Source organism: Galendromus occidentalis, unplaced genomic scaffold (assembly GCF_000255335.2).
Source record: "Galendromus occidentalis unplaced genomic scaffold, Mocc_1.1 scf7180000075950, whole genome shotgun sequence".
NCBI lineage: Eukaryota > Metazoa > Arthropoda > Arachnida > Mesostigmata > Phytoseiidae > Galendromus > Galendromus occidentalis.
In genome coordinates, this window is record NW_003803940.1 from 66,364 (window position 1) to 82,627 (window position 16,264).

Sequence of the window (16,264 nt, forward strand, 5' to 3'; positions counted from 1 at the left end):
CGTGGCAGCGGTCGGCACCCACTAAAAGTCAGAAGCGATTTTTCTCTTTCGTCTCAGCGAAGGCTTCAGTGCGGTGGTCCCTTTAAGCGGACATTTTTCTCGGGCAAAAAACAAGAACGGATTCATCAGACGCGGCTCGAAACAATGAAAGCCGCCATTGCCTGAAGATAGTTACGTTTCCATCATCGTCGATCTGATTTTTATTATTATCATGATTATTATCATCTCGATAGTGGGCAGACTAACAATGCGGACGCGCGACCGGAGGAAACTTGATCGACACCGAGCCAAATTTGTAATAAAGCAATTTTTGTTCAAATGGCGGAGATAACTTGTTCGACATTCGTTCTCGCGGAATGTCTGATCGAGGCTATATTATTCAAGTACCAGTCGATCGTTTCGACATAACGACACTCGCGACCTGATAGACTCCGATTTGGCTGATGCATAATCGTTAAAATTCCAGAGTTTCGAGAAAGAATTTAGCTGCTCCGTCTCGTCCCGTCGGGAGTGAAAATCGTTCTGAGGCTTCGATCTCACGACGCCGTGTGGTCTCCAGAGAGGAAATAGCAAACGATCTGGACCTTCGTTTTTTCTCGCTAGCTATTTTGTACACAGAAGAAATGAGAACGGACAGCTTAGACTAATCGCTTGCAGTGCTTAATCCCGCAGTGGAAAAAATCGTTCCGAGCGCAAATCACCGACCGAGTTCAGTCCTCGATTAGTCCCGATGGAGGAATCAAGGCAGCAGCTCTTACTCTCCAGCTCGTGTAGTTTTCAAGCCTGGAAGCTGAGATTTTTAGCCGGAATCCCCTAATGACGATGCGAACGACCGCTTAGACAGCTTCACAAAAAATGACCGAATCGACGTCGGTCGTCTGCGATTTCGGGGTGGAAAGGGCGGCCTGGCTCATGTACCGAGGCTTTCGGGCTCCAGCAATTCGGATACGTATCCAAGAGGTGGAGAGATGCATTGCTGGTCCTAATCATGAGGGTGGGGCAACATCTCTCGAAACGAAATTGAGTCGCTGGGGATCTGTATACCAGTCAAGGCACCCCGATCTCGTCCCGTGGACCCGACTAGAGCCGTGTGAGAAGAAGAAATGTCCCGCGAAGAGCCCTGGGGTTCGATACTTTGCTCTCGATCATACAGCCTCGCCGAGAGGCATAGGAATCCCGAGAACTTCATGAGATCGAAGTTGTGAAATAGCGTGTAATTTAAATATCGCGCCAGCGCTACGTAGCAGAACGAATCCCAGAATAAACATAAGTCAGTGTCGGTCAAAAAGTGAACCGCGCATGTTCTCCTTACGAAAGTGAAATTCCTACACGAATCCAAGAGACTCAGATTCGATAAGTCCGCTACCGATCCGACCGAAACAGTTTACAGAAGTCTACCGGTGCGATCTCGAGACCTCACAGTCCGTCGAAATATGCGAGCTCCGCGCTGTGTCTCGGAAATCTCCCATGATGACTCATGAAGTGACAACGGACCATATCAAGCTTTATGGGCAAGCTATAATCCAGCGAAAACTCGCAGCTGAAGTTCAACGCAGAATGAACGTTACAATGAAGCGAAAACATGCCTCGAGCCGCATCGAAGCCCCGACGTTCATCCTTCCTGGAGCTTATATCGTTTTTTTGAGGCTTCGGAAATCATTCGTCGTCGATGCAAGATTCTCAGTATTGCAAATCCGATAGGAGCACTCAACTCCGAGAAAAGTTCCCTGGCGTACATGGCCAAGACACCCGCATGAAGAAACCTGTCCCGTTCGACGGAGGTTCATAAGAGCTTCTTGAGACCATTCGACTGAACCCCGGATAGGATTTTTTGAAAACATACACCAGGCTGAATGTCGGGCTCGAACTCTCAACTTCGGAACGAATTCGTTTCTGACGTGCGATCGAAAGCCCGGGTTGCGCCGGGAACTCCGCGACCCCCCGCCTCGGGCTTTATCCGAAGAGCGACGTATTTTTTCCGCTGCGGCTCTTCTGATTAAGTGCTGCTGTATACGGGAAAATCTCTGCTCAATGTCTCGGATCGTCTTTCAGTGGTGGGGATTAGCACCCACAGCCTACCCCTGATCACTAGGAAACGTCACAGTATTCAAAACCTCTGCACTAGCGACATCGCGATTTCAAATACCTTGCTGTTTCTGCACTTGTATTGCAGCGACTCTTGAGAGACCCGTTCACACCTCCTTCGAGGTGTACGATTGGAGTCACCGTGTTGTTGAGTATCCGTTGGTTGTAGAGCTGTCGAAGATAAACTGTATCCGACCGAAAGTGTACGCGGCACTGTTTAGTCCGAGCCACTGTTCAGGATGCTCAGTTTCACAAGCAGGCAACCGATGCTATACGTTACCAAGTTGGCAAGCGAATACGGTATAGAACGCTCAATGGGTTTGTTCTCACGAATGTGTACGACTGGCACGTCCTACTCGGGGGCGACTGACGGCTGTCTGTCGGGTCAGTTGGCGCGTCTTCTGCCCCGCGGTAAGGGGACGTCCTTGAAGCCCTTGCCTTTGTTTGCGAAGGAATCCAAAACAGTGCCACTCGCCGCCGCCGTCGTCGTCGTCACCGTATCCGTCGTGGCGATGGATTGTAGGAGACACAATGCGCCTTCAGCGCCCCCTAACCATTCCCACGGTCCATTCGATCCAGAAATGTTTTGGGCAAGAAAAAAAAAGTTTGACAATGCATCGATGAAGGGGTTAAATTTGCGTCCGACGCAGGAGGATCGTCGATCACTGCTACGACGTGCCGCTCGACGTTTCGGTTCCCGGTCCGCAACGGTTCCGCTCCGACAGCTGAGTCGCTGGATACCTAATTGAAAATCGCGTTAGAACAACGAACGCTTACGTATCGATTCCTTAGAGGGATCGATCGAGGTTGGCTTTCGATCAAATAAAACTATTATCAAACGGCATTCTTGCGCAAGCCCGATCAGAAGTCAAGCTCCGAATCGATTCTGGAACCGACGAGCCAGGAGTCGTTTCCACAGAAGCGGCTTCCGGATTTGTGCGGCATCCGAACCGGTCAACGTAATTATCACGTTGTTGTGCTCATTGTTCGGTCGTCCGACGTCGAGAAAGCGTATCGTGGGCAGCGCTACCAGTTAACCCTGAACTCGGGCCGGATACCAATAAATTTCAATGAGGCGATGGCGAAGCGGGCAAAAGATGTGAAGAGGAAGAAAAAGCAGAAGGATCCTCCGTGGGAGGATTACTAACGGTGAATATTGTAACAGGTGATATATTGAACGTCTATAGGGGATCGGTCGTCTTCATAAATTTCGTCCGTGGATTCTCTCGGTGCGATTCATGCGGCCTGCCAACGGACGAGCCTTTCCATGCCAAAACTCTGGAGCAGTCAGTCCTTTCTTCGCAGTTCGTTCTCGGACCCGTCGACGTGGGAGAGAGGTCAAGGATCCGTTCGAGCCGAAACGGAAAGTCCTGCCTATTTCGGTTCCTCCAAATCTTTATCTCAACTCCAACGTTTTTTCTCCCTCATGTTTGGCTGAAGCTCTATGACGCCGGGATTTTTCGCGCTCGCTTGGAACCGCGCAAAGATTCTCTGACGGAAATTCATGTCTTGTCGAACAGGGACTTGATAGGCGCCAGTACTCGCTCAACTGAAGTTGTCATGTGCAGATTTCGCATGTGAGGGTAATAAGTTATTGTTAGAATCGAACTGCCAGGGGCATTGCCCACACTCTCGGCAGCTCAGCGGGATACCGCCGACAAACTCGGTCGATGATTCCGTTCCGATTGTGCTCCAGATGGAATCCGTGCTTGGGAATGCTTCCAGTCCCTCAGGGAGCGAGCGCCGACCCAGAGTTGTCTGACGAGAGCGAAGCCGCTTCGAGTGTCCCTGCCGAAATGGTATTGCATCGCGGGGGCAACATTGCATCGAGCCTTCTGGAGCAAGAGTCTTTCTCCATAGAATTATTCCGCACGTGATCAGGCCGCTAAGTGAGACTCGTCTATGTCGTTTCTGTTTTTATTACGCACCTCAAGTCCGAAACAAAAGAAAAGTTCCCCTGTCGGCGGAGTTGCCAAAAATTAGTACGCGACTACTAATTGCAAGACGTTAGGATGAGCTTCAATTGTGTCTGACATTGGTTTCAATGTGGAGTGACACTTTCGGGAGTTCTCGAGCCTCTTCTTATGTTCGAGCAAAGTCATCATCAGGTTCAATGATTCAAGTTCCTGAGACAGAAAGTGAAACGAGAGGAATCAGGGAAAGTCGAGTAATTTTTCAGCTCCGAGCCGATCCGACGTTCGAACTTGGCTCCGTAATGGGCCACACCATGGGAAAACATTCCGATCTGAGCAGAATCTCAGATTAGGGGATGCGCTCTGGTCCGTTGGGCATTTTTCTGATGTTCTACGGTATCGCTCGTCGGTATCACAAGTCCTGCGACGCCTCTCGAAAAGGAAGAACGTCTCATTTTCGCATTCCAGGCATTCTATTATGACCACAGACATTCACGTGCAAGCAAGCTTCCCCTTGAAAGCGAAGACAGCGCGTCTAACAGAAGTTGCCGCATCGCAAGGCATATACTCGCTCCTCGGGAGGCGTTACATAACACGAGACTTGGACGTACGAAATTAATGAAGAACGAGCGATGTTTCGTTTGCCAAGACTGCTCGGAATCGACCTGCGGGGGCTAACTTTGCACCCGAGGATGGAAATCCGAATAAGCTTCGGTAACTCTCGGCGACGGGGAGTATCAGCACGAAATTGAGAAATTTCGTCGGACGTGAGATCGTGTTGTTCGGGATAATATTCGTACCGCGGTCGGGATGGGGAACGCGAGCACGCGCTAGGTGGAGAAGTGATCCCCTTCCCGCTTGACCTCTATCGATGCAAATAATGGAGATCGAATAAACCACGGGATCCCGCTAGAAGGAAACCGTTCTCTCTCGATTGGACGAGTAGTAATCAATTCCAAGACCACAGCCGAGCAGCATTAGAAAACCTTGACTTTGGAGAGTCGTTAAAGCGTGTAATGAAGATGCCTCTCCCAACGTGGACGTCTGCCCACATGGAATCATTTGAATGGGAGAGTCACGTTCCGCGGCATGCGAGAATCAGAGGGAAAGCGACGGAAATTCGAAGACAATGCCACTATCTTAAACGACAATACCGCGGTTGTTGCCAAAAATTCAATATCAATACTGGTTCCGTCGCTCTTCATGACCTGTGACCCCGGCATTTGTTCCCCAAGATCACATTGCGACGATTGGCATTTGACGAGCGCAGTCGTCAATTTCTCCGTTTTAATTCACGCCATTACCCGATAGATGGACGGATGGATGGGCTCGTCGAGCTCGCGGAAGCCGTAAGGCTGCACGTTGGATGGCGATTTGCGGCCGCTCGCTCATCATCGGTCCGACCGACCGCCAACTCCACTGCCAAACCAATCAAACGTCATCATTCGCCATTTTCTGCTCCACTATCGCTCAGTCAGTCTGCTTCAGCTGTTTTCTGTCACAAGTCCGACGGCTGCTTCCGACGCATCTCCGCGGGGAGACGATTCGCCGCATGGTTCCGGAACACGCCGCGTTCGCCAAATCTTCCTACTTGCACAACTGCTGGAGTCGTCCTCGTCCGGGGTGGCGCAAGCGGATCGAGACTCCGTGTCTGAGATTCCCCGCTGAACATCGACGAAATGAAGGACGAAGAGTCGATTGCCTGGTTGCAGCTTTTCCGCAACCCTCAAAGAGACTCTTCAATCTGAGTGGCCTTGCGAGGCATTTACAGCCCTAATCGCGATATGCAGGAAGCCGCACCCCCCTCCAACTGAGAAGCCAATGGCCGGGAATGTACGGAGCTCCCGAGCGGATGGCGATGAAGAGATGATTCAAAAACTCTGAATCATGAAGTGACGACCGTCGATGAAAAAGTGCCCGGTCGGATGACTGAAGCCATCTGATGTTGCCAACAAGACGATGCCAAGTGTTCGGCGAGAAGCGGGGGCCGACTTTGCGAGGACTTTCCGCGGACCATCCGGTCGCCATCATAATCGCTCCAAGTATCATTATCTGATTAGGTATACTCTACTGTGACGTGCTCCAAACTCTGGCCCATCGCAACGGAAGCTGCGTTGTGGAAGCGTATATGTCATCAGAACATAATCCTCTTGGAAGTTCCATTGTCACCGATCTAGCAATCTCAGAAAGCTTTCAGAAGACCCAAATTCCAGACGATTGGAATCCGAACTCCACCTGCCTCCCACAGAAGACTCCAGCTCGATAGCGCACCCCAACGAGATCCATCGCCTAGTATGCAGAGACCTGCAGGGATGTCTCCTATTACAGGATCTGTTCTGATGAGGATGGAAAGGAAACTGGAGTCCCATCTCTCGAACCTGTTGTGTACCCGGGAGTTCAATCGGACCTCTCTGACGGCCCACCATCCTCGCGATGAGGTGATCGTGGTCTCGGGGCGCTGCGCGGGCACGCTTGTGCTTTTTGATCGTAGGGGTAGGTTCACGCTGCGAATTCTCGATCGTTCCAATTGACCAACTCCTGAGGGAAATGAAAATACTGTCTCGGATTCTCTCATTCATGGTTCATGGCAATGACATTTTTTCAATATTAGCATTCTATCCGATCCGACACGACGTACACGCTGCGAGAATGATACTGACGCGAGACATTAGCTCTCACACATAATATGTACATTTCGGTGTCTAGACTTCATGGAGCTCTATATGTCCCGACACACCACGGTGACCCTACCCAAGTGCGGGTGCGCGAACGTTGAGAACGACCCGAGGGAATGCGTGGCGTTCGGGAATTTCGATACAGGAGCGAGATCTTTTCAGCGATTCTTAAATTTGACCAGCTACGCCATGACCCATTGGAATGCATTTCCATTCGATCCATTGCGCCTCCATTACACAATAGCCATGCCTTTCAGTAATGGACAAAGGCGGTGATTGCAGACACAAACTTGTTTGGAAGCTCACTCCGGTGATTTATGGAGAAAACAACAGAAATGAATGGCGATGTGTGAATGAATGCCGCGGAGTGTCGATGACTACAATCCGATTGACAAGTCAGCGGCGACGTTGTATGAATAGATAAGAGCCCAATGCCGTCGAAATCCGTCTTAAAATTCTGTCGGCGTACCCCCGAACGTTTAGCGATGACGAGAAGGAGATTGCGACCGGCACGTTCTTCCATGGATTTGTCGATACAGCGGTAAGGAAGGCTACTCGCTCCCCGATCCTGATAGCTTTTTATCACGAACTCGTCCTCAAGCCACATGTCTCCGTCTAATAACATAGAACAAACATGTTCGTTTAGTCAGGTATCAAGTGAATTACAGCGTGTAGCATTCGATTGACGACAGATCCGTAACGCGAGTCGAGCAGAAAAAATCCGCATCCAACGACGAATAGTTTACATCACGGTCTTCTGCCACACTCCGCCTCCCTCGTCGATTGTAAAACCAATAAAATTATCAGATTCCGATATTCCGCAACCGTTACAATGACTTCTAGCCCGACTGCTTTCTCGATTGCGCGTATGTGTGGTCGAACGATGAACTTTGGATCGGGACAGCTTTCTAGTAAGACGCGATTCCACCCGTAAAATACCCTGCGCGGAGCCGTAAGTGTTCCGAAATTGCAGAGCATCGGCTACCGGCACGGGCGTTCCGAGGAACATCTCTTTCGCTTGTCGAAAAGCACGTTTATTCAACATCTCGAGTTGAGGAAGTTGTAAGTTGTAACCAGGTAGATACTGCTAACACTTTTGTCTCACTACATTGAATCACAGGATTCCTCTAGAGCCGCCAGGAGGAACAAGGGACCTATGGGGACTGGCGATACACCTGCTCGGGACAGCAGTCTGTATTTGGAAGCCCAGGAGTGTTCTCGAATGCGGAAATGCCTTGCGCTCTCGATATTCCATTCCCCCCCGAAACGCCGCTTGTCGTACCCCCCCCCCCCCGCACCCCCAGAATCCCGCTCGGTTTCCGGAAAATTCCATTTCTGAAGGTCCCTCACGTTTGGGTACCCCTGAACCCGAGTCCGATAGCTCTGCGAGGCAGCTAGAGCTTTCGCAGACTCGATCCAAAGTTTCATTGCGCTACACATCAACAGTCCTTCCCGACATTAACAGGGGCCCAGAGCGGAACGGAATGGAGCGGGATTCGCTTTGATACAATTTTTATACTGGGCAGAAGGCCCGCCCATCGTGTCCTCCCAAAACACCTTGTGTGTCTATTGGGTGGTCCATAGCCACAAGACTTGTGGCTCAAATCCATCGCCATACACTGTATTTCTCACAGGCATCAGATCATCGATCTTATTCGAGAAACGGTCGGAAGTTCGTTTGGAAGTCTACAGTTCGATACTGAGAGACTTCTTCACAAGGAACCCCGCTCAACCGGCGAAATTCGTTCTCTATAACGGTTATCCGCTGTGAGGAGAGCATCTCCCCGTTAGCTCAAGGGTGTTCGTGCGAAAGGAAAATTAATCACTCGGCGTTCATGCTGAAATCTCACTGTAACGATGTTCGTTTTCACGGAACACTGTATTCCTGAATCGGAAATTGAGTGATCGACGACGCGGCTGTCGTTCCTTGAAGCCTGGGAAGACAAACGGAATGTGGGACACTACCTCCACAGCACTCCCGACATAGGTCGGCTGCGCTCTTGTTCGACACGTCTGAGCTTCCGTTGGGCTCCATGAAGGATTTCGGGGCTTGAGTTCACAGCGCCTAAAGGTTCCTACCGAAACGTTTCGGCTGCGAAAAGAGCAGTGGCAATACCGGAGACGGCTTGGAACAATTCTCATCAAGCTAGCCCAGATGAGAAATGTTCAAATGAATTCTCGAGTTTGACATACAGTGTACGGTGAAAACTGCTTAATGAGTGCACTTGCGGTCCAAGCGAAGAGTGGACCGATTCCCCGGTGGGCCTATACGCGTTCGGATCACCGTGGGCTCCCTTGGCCCACGGTTCGGAGAAAAAATCGTCCGATAAATCAGATGGCAACTCCATGCAAGTGGACCCTTCGGCACTACTCACTGCAATTTAGGGTGCCTGCTATACTGTGAAGTCTCCTACAAGGGGAACTAGGAACGAAGCTTATTTTGGTCTTCTTCCGTTTATTTCTGAGATTGCCTCATATTCCATGTACAAAAAAAATGTCAATCATTATGGCACGTTTCATCACTCGAGAATAAAGATCTCCATTCGACGGAATAAATAGCAATGAACTGACAATCGAATCCTACGCGATAGATTCGGCCGTCGATTTCACCTGATGTTGAGCGATTAAATATTCCCTTTCACAACTCCGTCCACAGAATAATTCATCAGGCGTGAGCTCAGACAGCGAAGTTGAACATTTCTCTTGTCCATTTCAAAGCGAAATTCATTCCTTTCTGGATGACTTAAAAAATCACAGTCGTCTCCCAACTCACCGCTTGCAGCGCTCAGCTCGACAAATCATCAAAATGTCCAATGGGAGTGCGCTGATACAAACAATCAACATTTACAATCTCTCCTGCATCTCAAACTAACACGCCTTTGTCTTACATCGAATCACTGGAGGAAATTCTGTCACGCTAATAATAATGAATAGCTGGCACCGCATACGCAACGGGTCCGACCTTAGGGATGACAACCGGAGCGGCAGCGTAGTGCGAAACGGGCGCGGTTTTGAGCTGAGCGTATTGAGGGACGAACACTCTGTAGGCTGATGGGGCGCGGATGACGCGAGTCGCGTACGCAGAAGGACCAAATCGTCTTCTGGCAGCGAGGCGGCCAGTATTGGCAGAGGATCCTCCAGAGCTCAGAAGGGCCGCTTGAGGAGCTCTTTGATCGACGGCTTCGGCCGCCGCGGGCACTTCTGTAGTCGTCGACGCGATGGACTCGGTCGTTGTGGACGTTGACGTCGCGGTTTGAGTCGTGGTGGGCGCTTCTTCTCTGGCGGCCAAAACCGGCGGTGAATTTCTGAAATCGGCGACATCTTCGTCATCGTCCTGCTTCGGAAGCGTCGTGCTCGCCTCAATGGCAGGCGCCTGAGGGGTGGCGAGCTCTTCGGGGGCCCGGGGTGCATCCGTGGCCGGAGTCTCGGGCATCGAACTCGGAGTCTGCGGAGCCTGGGCTCCAGGGGTCGATGGTCGCTCGGTGGTCGTTCCGGGCTGTGCTGGTGCGTTCTGCGATCGGATGGGATCCCGAGAAGACGCCGTGAAGTCGACGCGGGTATGGACGGATGACGAATAATGCGCAAGCGGAGCGTAGACTGCGTACTGGGAATGTACGATCGGCGCAGGAGCTGTGGCATAGACCAGTCTGTGAGCGGCCACAGGAGCGTAGACCGGAGCTCGGAGCCGCTGTGAAGCGAAAGCGATCTGCTGCTGATCAAAAGGAACTCCGCGTGACGAGAAAAACGCGGCAGGTGGGTCGGCGGTGGTGGCTGCTGCGGGAGCAGCTGCTGGCGCTCTGGTGGAGTCTGTTCCGTTTGCGGGAGAGTCTGCCACCGGTCCGGCGTATGTTCCGGCGGGGAAGGCGGCGTTTACAGCACTGGTCGAGGGAGCGGACGAACGAACAGATGCAGATGGAGCAGTTGGCCTCGCTGCAGGAGTAGTGGGTACTACGTCAGAGACAACTGGAGCAGGTGTGGTTCGCTGTTGGCTCATGGCGATATTGGACTCCGGGAACGAGTAGGTGAACGGGAATGGAGCATTGAACGCTGTACCGGCAACCGCCGGTCTCGCTGCAGGTGCCTCGCTAGCGGCAGGTGTGCTCCTAGCAGTCGAAACGAAAGCGGGGACCGGAGTGACGGGTGCATCTGAAACTGGAGCGATTCTGGCTGAGTCGAAGCGGGTATTGAACAGGAAAGGTGCGACGGCAGGGGCAGACGGCGAGGAGAATTGAGGAGCAGTGAAATTAACTCCCCGGAAGAAGAAGTTCGGAGGTGTCGCGTAGGCCGATGGTGTTCGGGCGGCTACCATTCCCATCGAATTGTTTTCGTCGGTCGAGGCCGGAGCCGATCGAGCGTTGGCATCAATCGACATCGGCGGAGGAACCCCGCGATCGGAGACGCCCGACTGGGGGGCTGAACTCGGAGGATATTGTGACGGAGCGACGTTGTTCTCCGAGGGTGGAGCCGCATCCTGACTGAATAAACGAGCGTTGTTTCCGGCCGGAGCAGCAGCTGCTGGCGCAACTGACTCCATCAGAGTGATTTCGGGTCGAGCGGGGGCGGCAGCGAGTTGGTCGGCGGTACCGTTCGAGTTGGCTGGAGGTGCGGAGTATAGGCCACCGGCAACGGTTCCGGCATCGCGGGAAGGAACTCCACCTACAGGAATAGCGTATGCCGCGACCGGGGCGGCGTACGACGCCAACAACGGAGCGGCGTAAGTTCCGATCGGCACATTCGTGACGGGGGCGGCGTACCTTGGGGCGGGAACGGCGTACCTTGTGGCGGGGGCGGCATAACTTATGGTAGGAGCGGCGAGAGACGCGATAGGAGCTGCCACTCGATTGAGCGGAGCCGCGTAGGATGTGATGGGAGCGTAGGTCTGTACGGCGGGAGCAGCGATACGGGTGGCGTAACCCGGAGCTAGAGCGGCGATCTTGGCTACAGGAGCAGCGTAAGCGGTCGCAGGAGCTGCATACGAAGCGATAGGAGCCGCTGCCGTTGTCCTGATGGCGGCAGGAGCAGCGTAGGCAATCCTGGGTGCAACAGGTACTCGTGCTCCGTAGGTGATAGGAGCTGCAAGTCTCGCGGGAGCTGAATAAACAGGAGCACTGAAGGCGGCAGCGGGAGCTACTGCAGGCGCGGCGAGACTCGCGACACGGACCCCGTAAATAGGACTCGCAACGCTAGCAAGACGAGAGACCGGGGCGACGTTATACGACGCAGCGCCCGTCAGAGAGGGAGCGGTCCCGGGCTCGTTCGTGGACACCTGAGCGCGGAATCCCGCCGCATCGGCAACATAATTCACAATACGATAGCGTCCGTCGATGTCTCGGAGTCCGTACGAGCCGACTTTGGCCCCGACAGCGTTTCCCGCCTCGCGCCGGAAAGAGCCACCGGTCGAGTGAACCTCATCGTAACCGAATTGATAGTTCCCCAGGCCATCGTCGGCTCGATGTGTTCTCGAAGTGCCCGTAGAGCGGAGCAGACCAGCGCTGGCGGTCGACACGAGCACGGCGCTAAAACAGAGCAATTTCCTCCACATACTGAACCGATTGTTTGGTTCTGCTTTGAGCGACGACACGAAACACTGAACACTGCATACAGTGCAGGGGGCATTTATATACTGGTCCTCACCCAAAAATTGGCTTGAAATTTACTTTTGAACCGATCTACCGACGGACCACCACTCCGCCTCTAATGGCTACCGACAGTATGGGAAGGCGGTGGAGAAAGATCGGGTGTGGATACGTTGGCCTTAACGGTATGCGGCCGGATATACCAAGGACCTCTGAAGACGTCAGCGGCCGCGGCAGCGGCACATGCGGCAGTCATGACGACGACAACAACAACGGCGGCGGCGGCGGCGGCAAATAGAGCGAAAGCCCCTTGACACCTCCTCCCCCAACAAACAGACCACATGCTCGAGAAATATCGAGAAAATCTTGGGCGCCATCCAGAAATAACGGTAAGCGACGGCTCGTCGCGTTACCACGCCTTTTGTTCATGAGACGTCTGAGCCCGGCGCTGCGCCGCGGCGGCTACTGGAGCTGTCTCGCAGAATCAGCAGCGCGGCAGAAGACGCGGAATAGGGGCTTTGATTGTCGCGATGCTTCCTAATCATCTTCGGGGGATCACTCTCTTACTTGCACTAGAGATTGAGACGATCGACGAACATTGTACCGATGGTTCACGTTCCGTGGCTGTCAGAAGGATCCTCGATGAGGGTTTTCCTCTCTTCGCTCTGCGCCGATGGAGCAATGCCGTAGCCTGTGGCAAGCTTGTGCGACAACCAGCGACCTAAGCTGTAGCTAGGTCCGTATTATATCGTAGAAGTTGCAGTAACGCGGAACGTAGGTATCAACAAGGAGATTAAGTGGCACGATGATGAACGGTGCTGAACAGCGGGGGCAGCGGCTACCAATATGGAGTCACTGCGTGATAGAAATCCATCAATAATATTTTCGGTGCATTCGACCAGCCCTCATTCTTGTATTCTTCTATCCCCAATAGAAGGAGATTGCGAAGCGGGACGGGGATCCTGTACGTGGAGGACCCAGTCGACAGACATTCTTCTTCTTCCGTTTCGACATGCCTCGCATCCAATGCTTCGATCTCCGAGACTCGGCTTGTCGCATCTGCTTGGATGCTTGGAATCGCAGCCCTGTCGATATCCCTTCCGAAGAATTATCACGCTGAAATCTCATCCGTATGCATATGTATAAGTATGCTCGATTCGTGAGAAGTCGACGTTTAAAAACGAAATCGAATCAGTATTTGCCCGCGCATTTCCTCTATCATGGGATCCGGTCTTCTGTACGAATAGCTCTCGTTATTCCACTATCGGAGCGCTCCAGCCCCATGACGAGGAGGTCATAGCGTTGTCGATCGGCGGAATGGTCTTCACCTCGTCCATTGATTGAATACTACATTCACTTCTGAATACTACATATGGTCCTCATAGGCAAATCTCGTTTTTCATCCGATTATTTATCACATCGCAGTGTTTCCAGTCATAGCTGTCTCGTAGAATCAATGCCCGCACCCGTCGGAGTTATTTCGTGGAACTTCTAGCACTGCGCACAGTCGATGTTCATTTTTTCTTCCATTTTATAGATTATGAACATGAAAGGCGTATGAAGCTGATATGGGAGTTATACGAGAAAAAACCGGAGAAATTTCACCGAGCTATTCTTGAGAAAGCAGGACTCATTTGTCAGAATCGAACTAGGACTCTTCGGAATGAGAGCCTGAGAGCCATTCTATTGGTGCCGAAATTCTGCGTCGGTTGCTATGATCGATATAATCGGCTTTATGCGGCGACATTTTTCTGCCCAGCTAATGCAGCCCCGAACGTCGATGCTGGCTGTCGATGGTCCAACGTCCAACTGCTTCTTGAACTCCTCCGAGTAAGAGAAAGACTGCATTCATCCGGATGATCGGACGCCGAATCTCGCCGACTTCGGAAACAAGGGAATTCCATGGATGCCCGGACAGGAACGGAGCCTTCAACTCGGAGCCCTTTCTCGTTAGCGGCTCGAGAAAACGAAATTAACTCGAATAGGAAGGGCAACGCTGACATGCTCTCGCTTGTTGCATGGTCGACTAAACGAGCCCTCAAAAATCCGATACGCTAACGCCTGGATACCCGAAATCCAATTGAGCTGAGCCGTCGCTCAGTTCAGGAGCCTCAAACTTCAGTCTGCTCTCTGACTGCGTCGATAAAAGCGCATTATCATGTCCCGAGTCCGACGAGTCAACGGATTTTCTAATCGGAAACAGCCGTAGCTTTTCGCGCTCCTACAAGGGGACAGACCATCAGAAGTGATCTGAGTAAAACTTTATCTAGACTCAGGGGAAACAAAGAAGTCTTTTCTGCTTATTCGTCGGTCGGCCTAATCAAGACAACGAGAGCCGATCTCTCAATCGGGACAATGGTTCCGATCACATGCGGGAACTTGGCGGAAAATCATTCTTTCGATGGCCTGTAATAGGATAAACGAATGATTGAGTGGACATCGTACGGTACGAGCATGCCTGCGTTTTATTGTCGAACATCAAGGTTAGTGTTAGGGGAGGCACCGGAAGACTTTAGGCGAAGTTCGAGCAGAACGGCCTCAAAACAGGGAATTTTCAGCTGAAAACTCTCGTTCCAATTGACGATCTATTGTACCCGAACGAGGGGACGACCAAGCGGCGATAGCGAGTGTTTTCTTGAGCGCAAGTCAACTGCCGGTCTTGCATACCTCGATTTCCGCTCCGCCGGAATTACTCAGGAAGACCGCGTGAATCGTTCGATTTCTGCGATGGATTCAACGGCGGCTGCAGCCCTTCACTGTCTACGAATTCGAGGAATTCGTCTAAGGAACAGTCGGGTCGGCGCAACCGTGAAACGTGAGGTGCGATAGCAGTTTAAGCTAGGAGACTTTCTATCTTCGTCTGTGCTTGGGATCATACCCGCAAGATCTCACATCGTTATCCCATTAGTTTCAATTACGCGTTCAGCGATTCCCGCGCTACCGAAACCATGACCCGTCACGGACTTCCAGTGCTTGAGCTTGCGTCCATCGTCTCGTTCCTTGTATCTTCATCGGTCAAATCCTGGCCGGACCGTTCACGGACAGAAACCTGGAATTTCTGTCCAGGCCTGCGCACGGGGACTCGCGCAAATAGACAGACGTTTCCCTTGGTGACTCACAATTCAGTGGATTCCCCACCGATTTCCGGATACGGTCGCCGCCGCTCGAATATGCGCTCGGCTTAATTCGGAGTGTCAATTCGGTGCAACAGTTTCGCTAACGAAGGGCGAGATCCTTCCGGCATGTCGTAAGTGAATGATGGGAACCGAAGCAACATCGTGTGAGGCATAACGTTAATAACTTTCGCTCACTCGGTGGATTTTTTCATCGCCAGCGTTCAAGCTGCTGTCAGACACAGACACCGACCACTGGTGTGAGGCTGCGGAGTCCCTTCGGGGCAGAGCGAGCGCTGAACATTCGGCTCTGTCGGAGTCACGCTTCCCTTACGACTTGTAAGCTTTTCACATCGTTGAGACCCACGTACGCCTGACGTTGAGAACCACCGTTAAGCTTGTTCATGCGGTCGCACGTCTGTTCATAATGGATTTTGTGAAAACAACAAGTGTCTTGAGCAACTCCACAAGGGGTGGAGCTCCGGCCAGTTAGAGGCAGTCGACCGGAGGGTAACTGCAAAATTGGATGAGAATTCCGTTCCATCAAATCTATCATAGGATGGTCTCTTAGGAGGCAATGTCTCTCTGAGAGGATCAGCTCCGACTGCCCGAATCACAGTCGAGATACGTGTGCTCCCGGGAGGTTCTCTTCTCGATAATAATTTGTGGAGTCTCAGGCCGAAGAACCTCTTCCCCTACCCGTCGTCGAACGAGCATTAAAAAAGAGCTGTCCATGAGCGGGAAATATTTCGCAGTCGAGGACCTAGCCTCGGAGATACCGCGTGTAGACCCGGTATTCCACCGACAACTCCAACGGGATCCCAGAAAAAACCGAACGGTACTCCCGTCGACTTGATGAATCACCTCCTTGTACAGAGACAAATCCTACCGTCAAGCGTATC

The 16,264-nt window shown here is 52.1% G+C and overlaps 1 protein-coding gene across 1 annotated transcript; it reads right to left on the bottom strand.

Moving 5' to 3' along the window:
* Positions 1–3,587: 3,587 nt before the first annotated feature.
* LOC108865041 (calphotin-like) lies at positions 3,588–12,215 on the bottom strand. Its single transcript, XM_018641675.1, has 2 exons — positions 10,246–12,215; positions 3,588–3,714 (listed from the first exon to the last, which is right to left on the bottom strand). The coding sequence occupies exons 1-2, from the start codon at positions 12,213–12,215 to the stop codon at positions 3,588–3,590; spliced, it is 2,097 nt and encodes a 698-aa protein (XP_018497191.1).
* Between the last annotated feature and the right edge of the window lie 4,049 nt (positions 12,216–16,264).